This window comes from Falco punctatus, assembly GCF_963210335.1.
Source record: "Falco punctatus genome assembly, chromosome: 1".
Lineage (NCBI taxonomy): Eukaryota > Metazoa > Chordata > Aves > Falconiformes > Falconidae > Falco > Falco punctatus.
In genome coordinates this window covers 120,307,962-120,324,341 of record NC_137580.1, presented here as the reverse complement: position 1 = coordinate 120,324,341, position 16,380 = coordinate 120,307,962, and the positions used below count along the sequence as shown (strand labels likewise).

At 51.6% G+C, this 16,380-nt stretch overlaps 1 protein-coding gene across 1 annotated transcript; it reads right to left on the bottom strand.

Moving 5' to 3' along the window:
- Positions 1–13,251: 13,251 nt before the first annotated feature.
- On the bottom strand, positions 13,252–15,885 carry LOC308058206 (uncharacterized protein; the record flags this gene model as incomplete). Its single annotated transcript, XM_080373668.1, has 3 exons — positions 13,252–13,308; positions 14,872–14,964; positions 15,835–15,885. The coding sequence occupies 3 exons, from the start codon at positions 15,883–15,885 to the stop codon at positions 13,252–13,254; spliced, it is 201 nt and encodes a 66-aa protein (XP_080229794.1).
- Between the last annotated feature and the right edge of the window lie 495 nt (positions 15,886–16,380).

The window sequence follows — 16,380 nt, the reverse complement described above, 5'->3', positions numbered from 1 at the left end:
AGCAAAAAAGGGTCACAGCTTCTTGTTACAGGATGAGAACAGCCACTCTCTCCCCATTTTGGGAACAGTTAATTTAAGGGACTGAAGGATTCAGGGGTGGCATGCCTCCTGCTGGTTAATACCGGTTTAGTGACGTTCCAGCTGCTGCAGCTCTCCAGCGGCAAGCTGTCATTTCTTGATGTAGCCCATTTCTTGGAACAGTGTTCAAACAAGAGATGATGGCTGCATGCCTGTTTTACAGCTACTTACTTCTTGCACATCCCTTCTGGTTATGCCCAGATTTCTCAGGCTTCCCTCTTCCTCTTCCTGGTTTACACTTGCTGCCGCCTGTGGTGGATTCTTTCTTGACTGACTTCTGAGAAACCCAAGAAGAGCAAAGTAAGGCTGGGAACTCTTTCACAGGGATTCCCCAGTGGTCACTGTGGTGACAGGCTGGAGGGGCCTTTGCTTGTGTTTCTGTATAGTAGGGGAATAGTTCTGTGTGGGATCAGCCCTGAGGCTCCAGCCGTTGCTACAAGGAGTTAACGTAAACGCCTATGGCGTTTGTCAAGGCCAGAGACAACACAGAAACTTTTGGAGGGAAAGAAGTTTAACCTGAAATATTCTTCTACTCCAACGACTGCCAATGCGATAATTTTCTGAGGCATCGCCTCCATCATGTAAGTCACGTAGCCCGACAGGGTCGTAAGCTGTCCCGCAGAGCCCTGGGCCACCTGCAAAGAGCAACAGAAAAAAAAGGAGTTAAACCATTCTGAGATGCACATGTCAGTGCATCAACCTACGGCTCTGATTCTGCAGATCGGTCTGCAGACGAAAAATTCTGTTGGCGCTGCTCTTTGGGGGCAAGCAGGCAATACTTGATCTGGTGTAAATTATGGCAGAAAATTTAAAAACCATCACACTCGATCTGACCGTCTTGCCTCTTCAAAACTGTGTGAAAAAATTGTAACTAAGAAAGCAAGCTGGCCAAAACTTTGTATTGTACAACCCGAGTGGTTTTGATCCACCGATGGCTTCCAAAACCAGATTTCTGGTTTACTGAAGCCATGGCTCCATGCCACATCAAAACCTTCCTGCCGTCAAGAGGGATGAACACCACCACTCTTCTAGCAAGGCATGTTCAAGAGCACAAAAGTTATAAGCACTCTTACTTGTTTGTAATTGTAAACCATGCCCATAAAATCCTCCAGCTGAAGCACAGTCAGGACACGTTCTTCTTCTACGCATTCAGTTCCTGCATCCACCTGTTGGGATACGAAAACAGCCAGACCAAGGGTGTGTTTATCATTCACTCAAACCAGTGCTCCCACTCAGAGGCAGGGAGAAGACAAGAGGGGTCTTTATTTGGCCTGCTAAATACAATGACTGATGAGTGTAAATAACGGGGGGGAGGAGGGGGACAAGAACATTGAGATTTTGCTTGCACACCTGAATTTGTCGCCTCCAGCTGATGCTGCACGGAATAGCTTGACTAGCCCACACACAGCAATAATTTTCAGCCTGCAGAGCCCTAAGGACATGCACTCCACCTGCTTTCTGTAAGAGAACTGAAAGCAACGCACAGGTCAGGCCTGCAGAGCAGAGACAGCACCCAACACAAAGGAGGTGCGGGCTGTGAGGACAAGTACCTGGATCTATCTCCACGGCAATGCGTTCCTGGCTCTCCCCTGGCTGCTGGGCTTGTGGCATTTGAGCACGGGCATTCCGCTCCCTCCGCTGCCAGGCATCACCGCGGGCTGCCCCACTGCCCTCCGCACTAAGCCTTGCCTTCTTGGCGGCGGGGGCTTCTTCGAGGAACCCGCTGCTGGCCGTGGAGCTGCCAGGCTGGCCTGAGGGCTCGGAGGGAGAACCCGCCAGCAGGCACCTGCAGAGTCTCTTGGCGCCACGGGGGCTGTTTCGGTGTCCATCGAACGCTTGTCCAGATGGCACCTGGGCTACCTGCGGCTCCCTGCTGCCGGGGGCCAGCAGGTGACTACCATCACTCGGGCCAGCTAGCGCCTCCACGTCCCTGCTGCTGGCGTGGGGGGGCTCAGCAGCTGCCATCCAGCTGGCCAACTCACTCATCCTGAGCCTATCAGGCAGAGGGATGAATTCGTCCTCCTCCTCCTCCTCATCCTGCTCCTCCGTGAGCACACCCTCATCCTCCTCCAACAGGTAATCCTCAAAATAGCCGTAGCCGTACTCGTGCTCAAACCCATCACCCCCATCTTCCTCACTGTCCTGCTCGTCGCCCTCACTGTCCTGCTCCTCGCTCTCGCTGGTCTCCTCCACAAGCACTTTGGTCACCATCCCCTCCTCGGGAGAGGCAGCCGGGGGCTGCCCCTGCTCCGGCTCGGGGGCCGGGGGTGGAGGCGAGGGCGCCATTGTTGCCGGCTGTAGCAGGGAGCTTCCGATAACCAGCCCGGCCTCAGACTCCGAGTCGTCCAAGACGGCGTCGAAGTAGCGCCACGTGGCCATGGCTGCGCACCCTGCCGCGTCGCCCAGGCAACTGAAGCCCCAACGCTGCGGCGCCCGCCCCTTGAAGAAACCTGGGCCCAGCTCCTATTGGTCCAAACCCGCCGGCATTATGATGCTCTCGCTCGGACCAATCACAGGCCTCCGCTCGCGCGCTCCATGGAGACCACACACTCGGGGGTGCTGCTCTCCCTTGCACAGTGCAGTAGGCAGGAGGCTTTTAAATTCCCCTTTTTTAATAGAGAAGTGTTAAAGACAAATAACCTCGTGGCTTTTTTGCTTTTTTTTTGCGGGACAGCAGAATCTTGACCTTTTTTCCACTGATTTCCAATGTGCCTTCCAATGAGAAGATAACTACTTGCAGTTTAGGGTAGCAGTAGAAAGTATTCAACACGGGGCATACCTGTCTATATTCAAGACAGCATGTTACAAAGCAGGGTTTATTATTCAAAATTGTTTATTGAATAGAAGGAATTATCAATACTATAAACGGTGTCCAATTCACGTTCTGATGATGTTCACCGCCTTTCTTCTGCAAACTCCAGCCGTTCAACAATTTCATCCAACCTTCTTCTGCTACAATAAAGTCTTGAACTTGGATCTTGAACTTAACGTGGACCTTGAACTTAACTTGGATCTTGAACTTAACCCGGACCTTGAACTTCAGACTTGAACTTGGAACAATAACTTAATTGTCTAAGCGTTTCTTCCCAGAACAAAACGGAATGCCTAAACCAGTCAAACTGTAAGAGCCTCCTTCCCTGGGGCTATGGATTGTAATTCGAATAGAGAGAAGGGTTGTAGGAAGTGGTCGGCTGATCGCTTTGTCGGGAGAGGTCCGGTCTAACTGCCTGGAAGGTCCTGCCAGCGCCACTGCGCGAAGGGATGTTGACCAGCAGGCTTTCCCGCTCCGGCTCCGAGGTTAGGTTGTAGGCCTAAAATCAACAACAAGGAACAACAGTGTCATCCATTTGGATACATTGCTCCCAAAAAAATAACCAAAGCTAGGCACCTGTGACTGCTCTACCCTTTCACAACACAATTTTTCACCTGGTCCCTCACCAGGTCTCTTTGGTGAGCCGACAGGCTGATGTGGAACTAGTAGTGCTCCCTCAGGAGCCTGCTCTGTACAGCCAAAAGCAACGGGTGCCAAGGCATCCGTTCCTTTGCTGCCTTACTAGACATCTCCCACAGAATTATCATGTCAACTACCAGTTACGTTATTTCTTCCACGCCTTACGTGTGTTGGCCGTCTGCGCACAGTACTCTGTGTTCCTGAGGCAATCTCACCTGGTACAGAAGCTGAGGAGAAGGGAAGGCAGCCGCAATAGCCTCAGCCATCGCAAAGTTGACCTGCCTAATTTCTTCTAACTGCCACTTCCAAACTTGCAAGAGACCATTTACAACACGATCCACCTTCGGCCCTCCACAGCACCCCGGACCCGCGTAGAAAGGCATGTCCGTCTCCTCTTGTGCTCGCCTAGGGAGAACAAAGAATGGGAAAGCAAGTAAGACAATGAGGCTATGAAGAAGATCCTATCCCTGCATCGGTCATTGCATTGGCGTCAAATGCTGAAAGTCTGACCCTCTTTTCTTTACATGCATTACCAATTTCCTTGCTTGAGACCCAGATTTCCTACTGAAAAGGGAAACAATCCTGTACTTGGGAGCACTCCTGACACAAGCCAACATGCACACAGAGCGCTATGTTGGCATGAGAGAACTCACTTTCTGTCAGCCAGTGAAAAATTGTGGTCCTGAAGTACAGCCATGTAGCTGCTGTTCCCTCCAGTAACTGTGAAAGTGCAGCCTCTACGAAGACATGGCCAAACCTCATCTGCCTGCTCACCTGAATGGTGCTTCAGCTACAGCTTTGGTGAACATGGTGACAAATTCTCCAAGCTCCTCCCAGCTCTGAAACATCTGGATTTGGACTTGTTTGGACACCTGCAGATCCACCAAAGCCTGTAAACCACAAATGGAACAGTTACTCTTGTCACATCGAACACCACTCTTGTCTGAAGCAAAAAAGGGTCACAGCTTCTTGTTACAGGATGAGAACAGCCACTCTCTCCCCATTTTGGGAACAGTTAATTTAAGGGACTGAAGGATTCAGGGGTGGCATGCCTCCTGCTGGTTAATACCGGTTTAGTGACGTTCCAGCTGCTGCAGCTCTCCAGCGGCAAGCTGTCATTTCTTGATGTAGCCCATTTCTTGGAACAGTGTTCAAACAAGAGATGATGGCTGCATGCCTGTTTTACAGGTACTTACTTCTTGCACATCCCTTCTGGTTATGCCCAGATTTCTCAGGCTTCCCTCTTCCTCTTCCTGGTTTACACTTGCTGCCGCCTGTGGTGGATTCTTTCTTGACTGACTTCTGAGAAACCCAAGAAGAGCAAAGTAAGGCTGGGAACTCTTTCACAGGGATTCCCCAGTGGTCACTGTGGTGACAGGCTGGAGGGGCCTTTGCTTGTGTTTCTGTATAGTAGGGGAATAGTTCTGTGTGGGATCAGCCCTGAGGCTCCAGCCGTTGCTACAAGGAGTTAACGTAAACGCCTATGGCGTTTGTCAAGGCCAGAGACAACACAGAAACTTTTGGAGGGAAAGAAGTTTAACCTGAAATATTCTTCTACTCCAACGACTGCCAATGCGATAATTTTCTGAGGCATCGCCTCCATCATGTAAGTCACGTAGCCCGACAGGGTCGTAAGCTGTCCCGCAGAGCCCTGGGCCACCTGCAAAGAGCAACAGAAAAAAAAGGAGTTAAACCATTCTGAGATGCACATGTCAGTGCATCAGCCTACGGCTCTGATTCTGCAGATAGGTCTGCAGATGAAAAATTCTGTTGGCGCTGCTCTTTGGGGGCAAGCAGGCAATACTTGATCTGGTGTAAATTATGGCAGAAAATTTAAAAACCATCACACTCGATCTGACCGTCTTGCCTCTTCAAAACTGTGTGAAAAAATTGTAACTAAGAAAGCAAGCTGGCCAAAACTTTGTATTGTACAACCCGAGTGGTTTTGATCCACCGATGGCTTCCAAAACCAGATTTCTGGTTTACTGAAGCCATGGCTCCATGCCACATCAAAACCTTCCTGCCGTCAAGAGGGATGAACACCACCACTCTTCTAGCAAGGCATGTTCAAGAGCACAAAAGTTATAAGCACTCTTACTTGTTTGTAATTGTAAACCATGCCCATAAAATCCTCCAGCTGAAGCACAGTCAGGACACGTTCTTCTTCTACGCATTCAGTTCCTGCATCCACCTGTTGGGATACGAAAACAGCCAGACCAAGGGTGTGTTTATCATTCACTCAAACCAGTGCTCCCACTCAGAGGCAGGGAGAAGACAAGAGGGGTCTTTATTTGGCCTGCTAAATACAATGACTGATGAGTGTAAATAACGGGGGGGAGGAGGGGGACAAGAACATTGAGATTTTGCTTGCACACCTGAATTTGTCGCCTCCAGCTGATGCTGCACGGAATAGCTTGACTAGCCCACACACAGCAATAATTTTCAGCCTGCAGAGCCCTAAGGACATGCACTCCACCTGCTTTCTGTAAGAGAACTGAAAGCAACGCACAGGTCAGGCCTGCAGAGCAGAGACAGCACCCAACACAAAGGAGGTGCGGGCTGTGAGGACAAGTACCTGGATCTATCTCCACGGCAATGCGTTCCTGGCTCTCCCCTGGCTGCTGGGCTTGTGGCATTTGAGCACGGGCATTCCGCTCCCTCCGCTGCCAGGCATCACCGCGGGCTGCCCCACTGCCCTCCGCACTAAGCCTTGCCTTCTTGGCGGCGGGGGCTTCTTCGAGGAACCCGCTGCTGGCCGTGGAGCTGCCAGGCTGGCCTGAGGGCTCGGAGGGAGAACCCGCCAGCAGGCACCTGCAGAGTCTCTTGGCGCCACGGGGGCTGTTTCGGTGTCCATCGAACGCTTGTCCAGATGGCACCTGGGCTACCTGCGGCTCCCTGCTGCCGGGGGCCAGCAGGTGACTACCATCACTCGGGCCAGCTAGCGCCTCCACGTCCCTGCTGCTGGCGTGGGGGGGCTCAGCAGCTGCCATCCAGCTGGCCAACTCACTCATCCTGAGCCTATCAGGCAGAGGGATGAATTCGTCCTCCTCCTCCTCCTCATCCTGCTCCTCCGTGAGCACACCCTCATCCTCCTCCAACAGGTAATCCTCAAAATAGCCGTAGCCGTACTCGTGCTCAAACCCATCACCCCCATCTTCCTCACTGTCCTGCTCGTCGCCCTCACTGTCCTGCTCCTCGCTCTCGCTGGTCTCCTCCACAAGCACTTTGGTCACCATCCCCTCCTCGGGAGAGGCAGCCGGGGGCTGCCCCTGCTCCGGCTCGGGGGCCGGGGGTGGAGGCGAGGGCGCCATTGTTGCCGGCTGTAGCAGGGAGCTTCCGATAACCAGCCCGGCCTCAGACTCCGAGTCGTCCAAGACGGCGTCGAAGTAGCGCCACGTGGCCATGGCTGCGCACCCTGCCGCGTCGCCCAGGCAACTGAAGCCCCAACGCTGCGGCGCCCGCCCCTTGAAGAAACCTGGGCCCAGCTCCTATTGGTCCAAACCCGCCGGCATTATGATGCTCTCGCTCGGACCAATCACAGGCCTCCGCTCGCGCGCTCCATGGAGACCACACACTCGGGGGTGCTGCTCTCCCTTGCACAGTGCAGTAGGCAGGAGGCTTTTAAATTCCCCTTTTTTAATAGAGAAGTGTTAAAGACAAATAACCTCGTGGCTTTTTTGCTTTTTTTTTGCGGGACAGCAGAATCTTGACCTTTTTTCCACTGATTTCCAATGTGCCTTCCAATGAGAAGATAACTACTTGCAGTTTAGGGTAGCAGTAGAAAGTATTCAACACGGGGCATACCTGTCTATATTCAAGACAGCATGTTACAAAGCAGGGTTTATTATTCAAAATTGTTTATTGAATAGAAGGAATTATCAATACTATAAACGGTGTCCAATTCACGTTCTGATGATGTTCACCGCCTTTCTTCTGCAAACTCCAGCCGTTCAACAATTTCATCCAACCTTCTTCTGCTACAATAAAGTCTTGAACTTGGATCTTGAACTTAACGTGGACCTTGAACTTAACTTGGATCTTGAACTTAACCCGGACCTTGAACTTCAGACTTGAACTTGGAACAATAACTTAATTGTCTAAGCGTTTCTTCCCAGAACAAAACGGAATGCCTAAACCAGTCAAACTGTAAGAGCCTCCTTCCCTGGGGCTATGGATTGTAATTCGAATAGAGAGAAGGGTTGTAGGAAGTGGTCGGCTGATCGCTTTGTCGGGAGAGGTCCGGTCTAACTGCCTGGAAGGTCCTGCCAGCGCCACTGCGCGAAGGGATGTTGACCAGCAGGCTTTCCCGCTCCGGCTCCGAGGTTAGGTTGTAGGCCTAAAATCAACAACAAGGAACAACAGTGTCATCCATTTGGATACATTGCTCCCAAAAAAATAACCAAAGCTAGGCACCTGTGACTGCTCTACCCTTTCACAACACAATTTTTCACCTGGTCCCTCACCAGGTCTCTTTGGTGAGCCGACAGGCTGATGTGGAACTAGTAGTGCTCCCTCAGGAGCCTGCTCTGTACAGCCAAAAGCAACGGGTGCCAAGGCATCCGTTCCTTTGCTGCCTTACTAGACATCTCCCACAGAATTATCATGTCAACTACCAGTTACGTTATTTCTTCCACGCCTTACGTGTGTTGGCCGTCTGCGCACAGTACTCTGTGTTCCTGAGGCAATCTCACCTGGTACAGAAGCTGAGGAGAAGGGAAGGCAGCCGCAATAGCCTCAGCCATCGCAAAGTTGACCTGCCTAATTTCTTCTAACTGCCACTTCCAAACTTGCAAGAGACCATTTACAACACGATCCACCTTCGGCCCTCCACAGCACCCCGGACCCGCGTAGAAAGGCAAGTCCGTCTCCTCTTGTGCTCGCCTAGGGAGAACAAAGAATGGGAAAGCAAGTAAGACAATGAGGCTATGAAGAAGATCCTATCCCTGCATCGGTCATTGCATTGGCGTCAAATGCTGAAAGTCTGACCCTCTTTTCTTTACATGCATTACCAATTTCCTTGCTTGAGACCCAGATTTCCTACTGAAAAGGGAAACAATCCTGTACTTGGGAGCACTCCTGACACAAGCCAACATGCACACAGAGCGCTATGTTGGCATGAGAGAACTCACTTTCTGTCAGCCAGTGAAAAATTGTCGTCCTGAAGTACAGCCATGTAGCTGCTGTTCCCTCCAGTAACTGTGAAAGTGCAGCCTCTACGAAGACATGGCCAAACCTCATCTGCCTGCTCACCTGAATGGTGCTTCAGCTACAGCTTTGGTGAACATGGTGACAAATTCTCCAAGCTCCTCCCAGCTCTGAAACATCTGGATTTGGACTTGTTTGGACACCTGCAGATCCACCAAAGCCTGTAAACCACAAATGGAACAGTTACTCTTGTCACATCGAACACCACTCTTGTCTGAAGCAAAAAAGGGTCACAGCTTCTTGTTACAGGATGAGAACAGCCACTCTCTCCCCATTTTGGGAACAGTTAATTTAAGGGACTGAAGGATTCAGGGGTGGCATGCCTCCTGCTGGTTAATACCGGTTTAGTGACGTTCCAGCTGCTGCAGCTCTCCAGCGGCAAGCTGTCATTTCTTGATGTAGCCCATTTCTTGGAACAGTGTTCAAACAAGAGATGATGGCTGCATGCCTGTTTTACAGCTACTTACTTCTTGCACATCCCTTCTGGTTATGCCCAGATTTCTCAGGCTTCCCTCTTCCTCTTCCTGGTTTACACTTGCTGCCGCCTGTGGTGGATTCTTTCTTGACTGACTTCTGAGAAACCCAAGAAGAGCAAAGTAAGGCTGGGAACTCTTTCACAGGTATTCCCCAGTGGTCACTGTGGTGACAGGCTGGAGGGGCCTTTGCTTGTGCTTCTGTATAGTAGGGGAATAGTTCTGTGTGGGATCAGCCCTGAGGCTCCAGCCGTTGCTACAAGGAGTTAACGTAAACGCCTATGGCGTTTGTCAAGGCCAGAGACAACACAGAAACTTTTGGAGGGAAAGAAGTTTAACCTGAAATATTCTTCTACTCCAACGACTGCCAATGCGATAATTTTCTGAGGCATCGCCTCCATCATGTAAGTCACGTAGCCCGACAGGGTCGTAAGCTGTCCCGCAGAGCCCTGGGCCACCTGCAAAGAGCAACAGAAAAAAAAGGAGTTAAACCATTCTGAGATGCACATGTCAGTGCATCAACCTACGGCTCTGATTCTGCAGATAGGTCTGCAGATGAATAATTCTGTTGGCGCTGCTCTTTGGGGGCAAGCAGGCAATACTTGATCTGGTGTAAATTATGGCAGAAAATTTAAAAACCATCACACTCGATCTGACCGTCTTGCCTCTTCAAAACTGTGTGAAAAAATTGTAACTAAGAAAGCAAGCTGGCCAAAACTTTGTATTGTACAACCCGAGTGGTTTTGATCCACCGATGGCTTCCAAAACCAGATTTCTGGTTTACTGAAGCCATGGCTCCATGCCACATCAAAACCTTCCTGCCGTCAAGAGGGATGAACACCACCACTCTTCTAGCAAGGCATGTTCAAGAGCACAAAAGTTATAAGCACTCTTACTTGTTTGTAATTGTAAACCATGCCCATAAAATCCTCCAGCTGAAGCACAGTCAGGACACGTTCTTCTTCTACGCATTCAGTTCCTGCATCCACCTGTTGGGATACGAAAACAGCCAGACCAAGGGTGTGTTTATCATTCACTCAAACCAGTGCTCCCACTCAGAGGCAGGGAGAAGACAAGAGGGGTCTTTATTTGGCCTGCTAAATACAATGACTGATGAGTGTAAATAACGGGGGGGAGGAGGGGGACAAGAACATTGAGATTTTGCTTGCACACCTGAATTTGTCGCCTCCAGCTGATGCTGCACGGAATAGCTTGACTAGCCCACACACAGCAATAATTTTCAGCCTGCAGAGCCCTAAGGACATGCACTCCACCTGCTTTCTGTAAGAGAACTGAAAGCAACGCACAGGTCAGGCCTGCAGAGCAGAGACAGCACCCAACACAAAGGAGGTGCGGGCTGTGAGGACAAGTACCTGGATCTATCTCCACGGCAATGCGTTCCTGGCTCTCCCCTGGCTGCTGGGCTTGTGGCATTTGAGCACGGGCATTCCGCTCCCTCCGCTGCCAGGCATCACCGCGGGCTGCCCCACTGCCCTCCGCACTAAGCCTTGCCTTCTTGGCGGCGGGGGCTTCTTCGAGGAACCCGCTGCTGGCCGTGGAGCTGCCAGGCTGGCCTGAGGGCTCGGAGGGAGAACCCGCCAGCAGGCACCTGCAGAGTCTCTTGGCGCCACGGGGGCTGTTTCGGTGTCCATCGAACGCTTGTCCAGATGGCACCTGGGCTACCTGCGGCTCCCTGCTGCCGGGGGCCAGCAGGTGACTACCATCACTCGGGCCAGCTAGCGCCTCCACGTCCCTGCTGCTGGCGTGGGGGGGCTCAGCAGCTGCCATCCAGCTGGCCAACTCACTCATCCTGAGCCTATCAGGCAGAGGGATGAATTCGTCCTCCTCCTCCTCCTCATCCTGCTCCTCCGTGAACACACCCTCATCCTCCTCCAACAGATAATCCTCAAAATAGCCGTAGCCGTACTCGTGCTCAAACCCATCACCCCCATCTTCCTCACTGTCCTGCTCGTCGCCCTCACTGTCCTGCTCCTCGCTCTCGCTGGTCTCCTCCACAAGCACTTTGGTCACCATCCCCTCCTCGGGAGAGGCAGCCGGGGGCTGCCCCTGCTCCGGCTCGGGGGCCGGGGGTGGAGGCGAGGGCGCCATTGTTGCCGGCTGTAGCAGGGAGCTTCCGATAACCAGCCCGGCCTCAGACTCCGAGTCGTCCAAGACGGCGTCGAAGTAGCGCCACGTGGCCATGGCTGCGCACCCTGCCGCGTCGCCCAGGCAACTGAAGCCCCAACGCTGCGGCGCCCGCCCCTTGAAGAAACCTGGGCCCAGCTCCTATTGGTCCAAACCCGCCGGCATTATGATGCTCTCGCTCGGACCAATCACAGGCCTCCGCTCGCGCGCTCCATGGAGACCACACACTCGGAGGTGCTGCTCTCCCTTGCACAGTGCAGTAGGCAGGAGGCTTTTAAAATCCCCTTTTTTAATAGAGAAGTGTTAAAGACAAATAACCTCGTGGCTTTTTTGCTTTTTTTTTGCGGGACAGCAGAATCTTGACCTTTTTTCCACTGATTTCCAATGTGCCTTCCAATGAGAAGATAACTACTTGCAGTTTAGGGTAGCAGTAGAAAGTATTCAACACGGGGCATACCTGTCTATATTCAAGACAGCATGTTACAAAGCAGGGTTTATTATTCAAAATTGTTTATGAAATAGAAGGAATTATCAATACTATAAACGGTGTCCAATTCACGTTCTGATGATGTTCACCGCCTTTCTTCTGCAAACTCCAGCCGTTCAACAATTTCATCCAACCTTCTTCTGCTACAATAAAGTCTTGAACTTGGATCTTGAACTTAACGTGGACCTTGAACTTAACTTGGATCTTGAACTTAACCCGGACCTTGAACTTCAGACTTGAACTTGGAACAATAACTTAATTGTCTAAGCGTTTCTTCCCAGAACAAAACGGAATGCCTAAACCAGTCCAACTGTAAGAGCCTCCTTCCCTGGGGCTATGGATTGTAATTCGAATAGAGAGAAGGGTTGTAGGAAGTGGTCGGCTGATCGCTTTGTCGGGAGAGGTCCGGTCTAACTGCCTGGAAGGTCCTGCCAGCGCCACTGCGCGAAGGGATGTTGACCAGCAGGCTTTCCCGCTCCGGCTCCGAGGTTAGGTTGTAGGCCTAAAATCAACAACAAGGAACAACAGTGTCATCCATTTGGATACATTGCTCCCAAAAAAATAACCAAAGCTAGGCACCTGTGACTGCTCTACCCTTTCACAACACAATTTTTCACCTGGTCCCTCACCAGGTCTCTTTGGTGAGCCGACAGGCTGATGTGGAACTAGTAGTGCTCCCTCAGGAGCCTGCTCTGTACAGCCAAAAGCAACGGGTGCCAAGGCATCCGTTCCTTTGCTGCCTTACTAGACATCTCCCACAGAATTATCATGTCAACTACCAGTTACGTTATTTCTTCCACGCCTTACGTGTGTTGGCCGTCTGCGCACAGTACTCTGTGTTCCTGAGGCAATCTCACCTGGTACAGAAGCTGAGGAGAAGGGAAGGCAGCCGCAATAGCCTCAGCCATCGCAAAGTTGACCTGCCTAATTTCTTCTAACTGCCACTTCCAAACTTGCAAGAGACCATTTACAACACGATCCACCTTCGGCCCTCCACAGCACCCCGGACCCGCGTAGAAAGGCAAGTCCGTCTCCTCTTGTGCTCGCCTAGGGAGAACAAAGAATGGGAAAGCAAGTAAGACAATGAGGCTATGAAGAAGATCCTATCCCTGCATCGGTCATTGCATTGGCGTCAAATGCTGAAAGTCTGACCCTCTTTTCTTTACATGCATTACCAATTTCCTTGCTTGAGACCCAGATTTCCTACTGAAAAGGGAAACAATCCTGTACTTGGGAGCACTCCTGACACAAGCCAACATGCACACAGAGCGCTATGTTGGCATGAGAGAACTCACTTTCTGTCAGCCAGTGAAAAATTGTCGTCCTGAAGTACAGCCATGTAGCTGCTGTTCCCTCCAGTAACTGTGAAAGTGCAGCCTCTACGAAGACATGGCCAAACCTCATCTGCCTGCTCACCTGAATGGTGCTTCAGCTACAGCTTTGGTGAACATGGTGACAAATTCTCCAAGCTCCTCCCAGCTCTGAAACATCTGGATTTGGACTTGTTTGGACACCTGCAGATCCACCAAAGCCTGTAAACCACAAATGGAACAGTTACTCTTGTCACATCGAACACCACTCTTGTCTGAAGCAAAAAAGGGTCACAGCTTCTTGTTACAGGATGAGAACAGCCACTCTCTCCCCATTTTGGGAACAGTTAATTTAAGGGACTGAAGGATTCAGGGGTGGCATGCCTCCTGCTGGTTAATACCGGTTTAGTGACGTTCCAGCTGCTGCAGCTCTCCAGCGGCAAGCTGTCATTTCTTGATGTAGCCCATTTCTTGGAACAGTGTTCAAACAAGAGATGATGGCTGCATGCCTGTTTTACAGCTACTTACTTCTTGCACATCCCTTCTGGTTATGCCCAGATTTCTCAGGCTTCCCTCTTCCTCTTCCTGGTTTACACTTGCTGCCGCCTGTGGTGGATTCTTTCTTGACTGACTTCTGAGAAACCCAAGAAGAGCAAAGTAAGGCTGGGAACTCTTTCACAGGTATTCCCCAGTGGTCACTGTGGTGACAGGCTGGAGGGGCCTTTGCTTGTGTTTCTGTATAGTAGGGGAATAGTTCTGTGTGGGATCAGCCCTGAGGCTCCAGCCGTTGCTACAAGGAGTTAACGTAAACGCCTATGGCGTTTGTCAAGGCCAGAGACAACACAGAAACTTTTGGAGGGAAACAAGTTTAACCTGAAATATTCTTCTACTCCAACGACTGCCAATGCGATAATTTTCTGAGGCATCGCCTCCATCATGTAAGTCACGTAGCCCGACAGGGTCGTAAGCTGTCCCGCAGAGCCCTGGGCCACCTGCAAAGAGCAACAGAAAAAAAAGGAGTTAAACCATTCTGAGATGCACATGTCAGTGCATCAACCTACGGCTCTGATTCTGCAGATAGGTCTGCAGACGAAAAATTCTGTTGGCGCTGCTCTTTGGGGGCAAGCAGGCAATACTTGATCTGGTGTAAATTATGGCAGAAAATTTAAAAACCATCACACTCGATCTGACCGTCTTGCCTCTTCAAAACTGTGTGAAAAAATTGTAACTAAGAAAGCAAGCTGGCCAAAACTTTGTATTGTACAACCCGAGTGGTTTTGATCCACCGATGGCTTCCAAAACCAGATTTCTGGTTTACTGAAGCCATGGCTCCATGCCACATCAAAACCTTCCTGCCGTCAAGAGGGATGAACACCACCACTCTTCTAGCAAGGCATGTTCAAGAGCACAAAAGTTATAAGCACTCTTACTTGTTTGTAATTGTAAACCATGCCCATAAAATCCTCCAGCTGAAGCACAGTCAGGACACGTTCTTCTTCTACGCATTCAGTTCCTGCATCCACCTGTTGGGATACGAAAACAGCCAGACCAAGGGTGTGTTTATCATTCACTCAAACCAGTGCTCCCACTCAGAGGCAGGGAGAAGACAAGAGGGGTCTTTATTTGGCCTGCTAAATACAATGACTGATGAGTGTAAATAACGGGGGGGAGGAGGGGGACAAGAACATTGAGATTTTGCTTGCACACCTGAATTTGTCGCCTCCAGCTGATGCTGCACGGAATAGCTTGACTAGCCCACACACAGCAATAATTTTCAGCCTGCAGAGCCCTAAGGACATGCACTCCACCTGCTTTCTGTAAGAGAACTGAAAGCAACGCACCGGTCAGGCCTGCAGAGCAGAGACAGCACCCAACACAAAGGAGGTGCGGGCTGTGAGGACAAGTACCTGGATCTATCTCCACGGCAATGCGTTCCTGGCTCTCCCCTGGCTGCTGGGCTTGTGGCATTTGAGCACGGGCATTCCGCTCCCTCCGCTGCCAGGCATCACCGCGGGCTGCCCCACTGCCCTCCGCACTAAGCCTTGCCTTCTTGGCGGCGGGGGCTTCTTCGAGGAACCCGCTGCTGGCCGTGGAGCTGCCAGGCTGGCCTGAGGGCTCGGAGGGAGAACCCGCCAGCAGGCACCTGCAGAGTCTCTTGGCGCCACGGGGGCTGTTTCGGTGGCCATCGAACGCTTGTCCAGATGGCACCTGGGCTACCTGCGGCTCCCTGCTGCCGGGGGCCAGCAGGTGACTACCATCACTCGGGCCAGCTAGCGCCTCCACGTCCCTGCTGCTGGCGTGGGGGGGCTCAGCAGCTGCCATCCAGCTGGCCAACTCACTCATCCTGAGCCTATCAGGCAGAGGGATGAATTCGTCCTCCTCCTCCTCATCATCCTGCTCCTCCGTGAACACACCCTCATCCTCCTCCAACAGATAATCCTCAAAATAGCCGTAGCCGTACTCGTGCTCAAACCCATCACCCCCATCTTCCTCACTGTCCTGCTCGTCGCCCTCACTGTCCTGCTCCTCGCTCTCGCTGGTCTCCTCCACAAGCACTTTGGTCACCATCCCCTCCTCGGGAGAGGCAGCCGGGGGCTGCCCCTGCTCCGGCTCGGGGGCCGGGGGTGGAGGCGAGGGCGCCATTGTTGCCAGCTGTAGCAGGGAGCTTCCGATAACCAGCCCGGCCTCAGACTCCGAGTCGTCCAAGACGGCGTCGAAGTAGCGCCACGTGGCCATGGCTGCGCACCCTGCCGCGTCGCCCAGGCAACTGAAGCCCCAACGCTGCCGCGCCCGCCCCTTGAAGAAACCTGGGCCCAGCTCCTATTGGTCCAAACCCGCCGGCATTATGATGCTCTCGCTCGGACCAATCACAGGCCTCCGCTTGCGCGCTCCATGGAGACCACACACTCGGAGGTGCTGCTCTCCCTTGCACAGTGCAGTAGGCAGGAGGCTTTTAAAATCCCCTTTTTTAATAGAGAAGTGTTAAAGACAAATAACCTCGTGGCTTTTTTGCTTTTTTTTTGCGGGACAGCAGAATCTTGACCTTTTTTCCACTGATTTCCAATGTGCCTTCCAATGAGAAGATAACTACTTGCAGTTTAGGGTAGCAGTAGAAAGTATTCAACACGGGGCATACCTGTCTATATTCAAGACAGCATGTTACAAAGCAGGGTTTATTATTCAAAATTGTTTATGAAATAGAAGGAATTATCAATACTATAAACGGTGTCC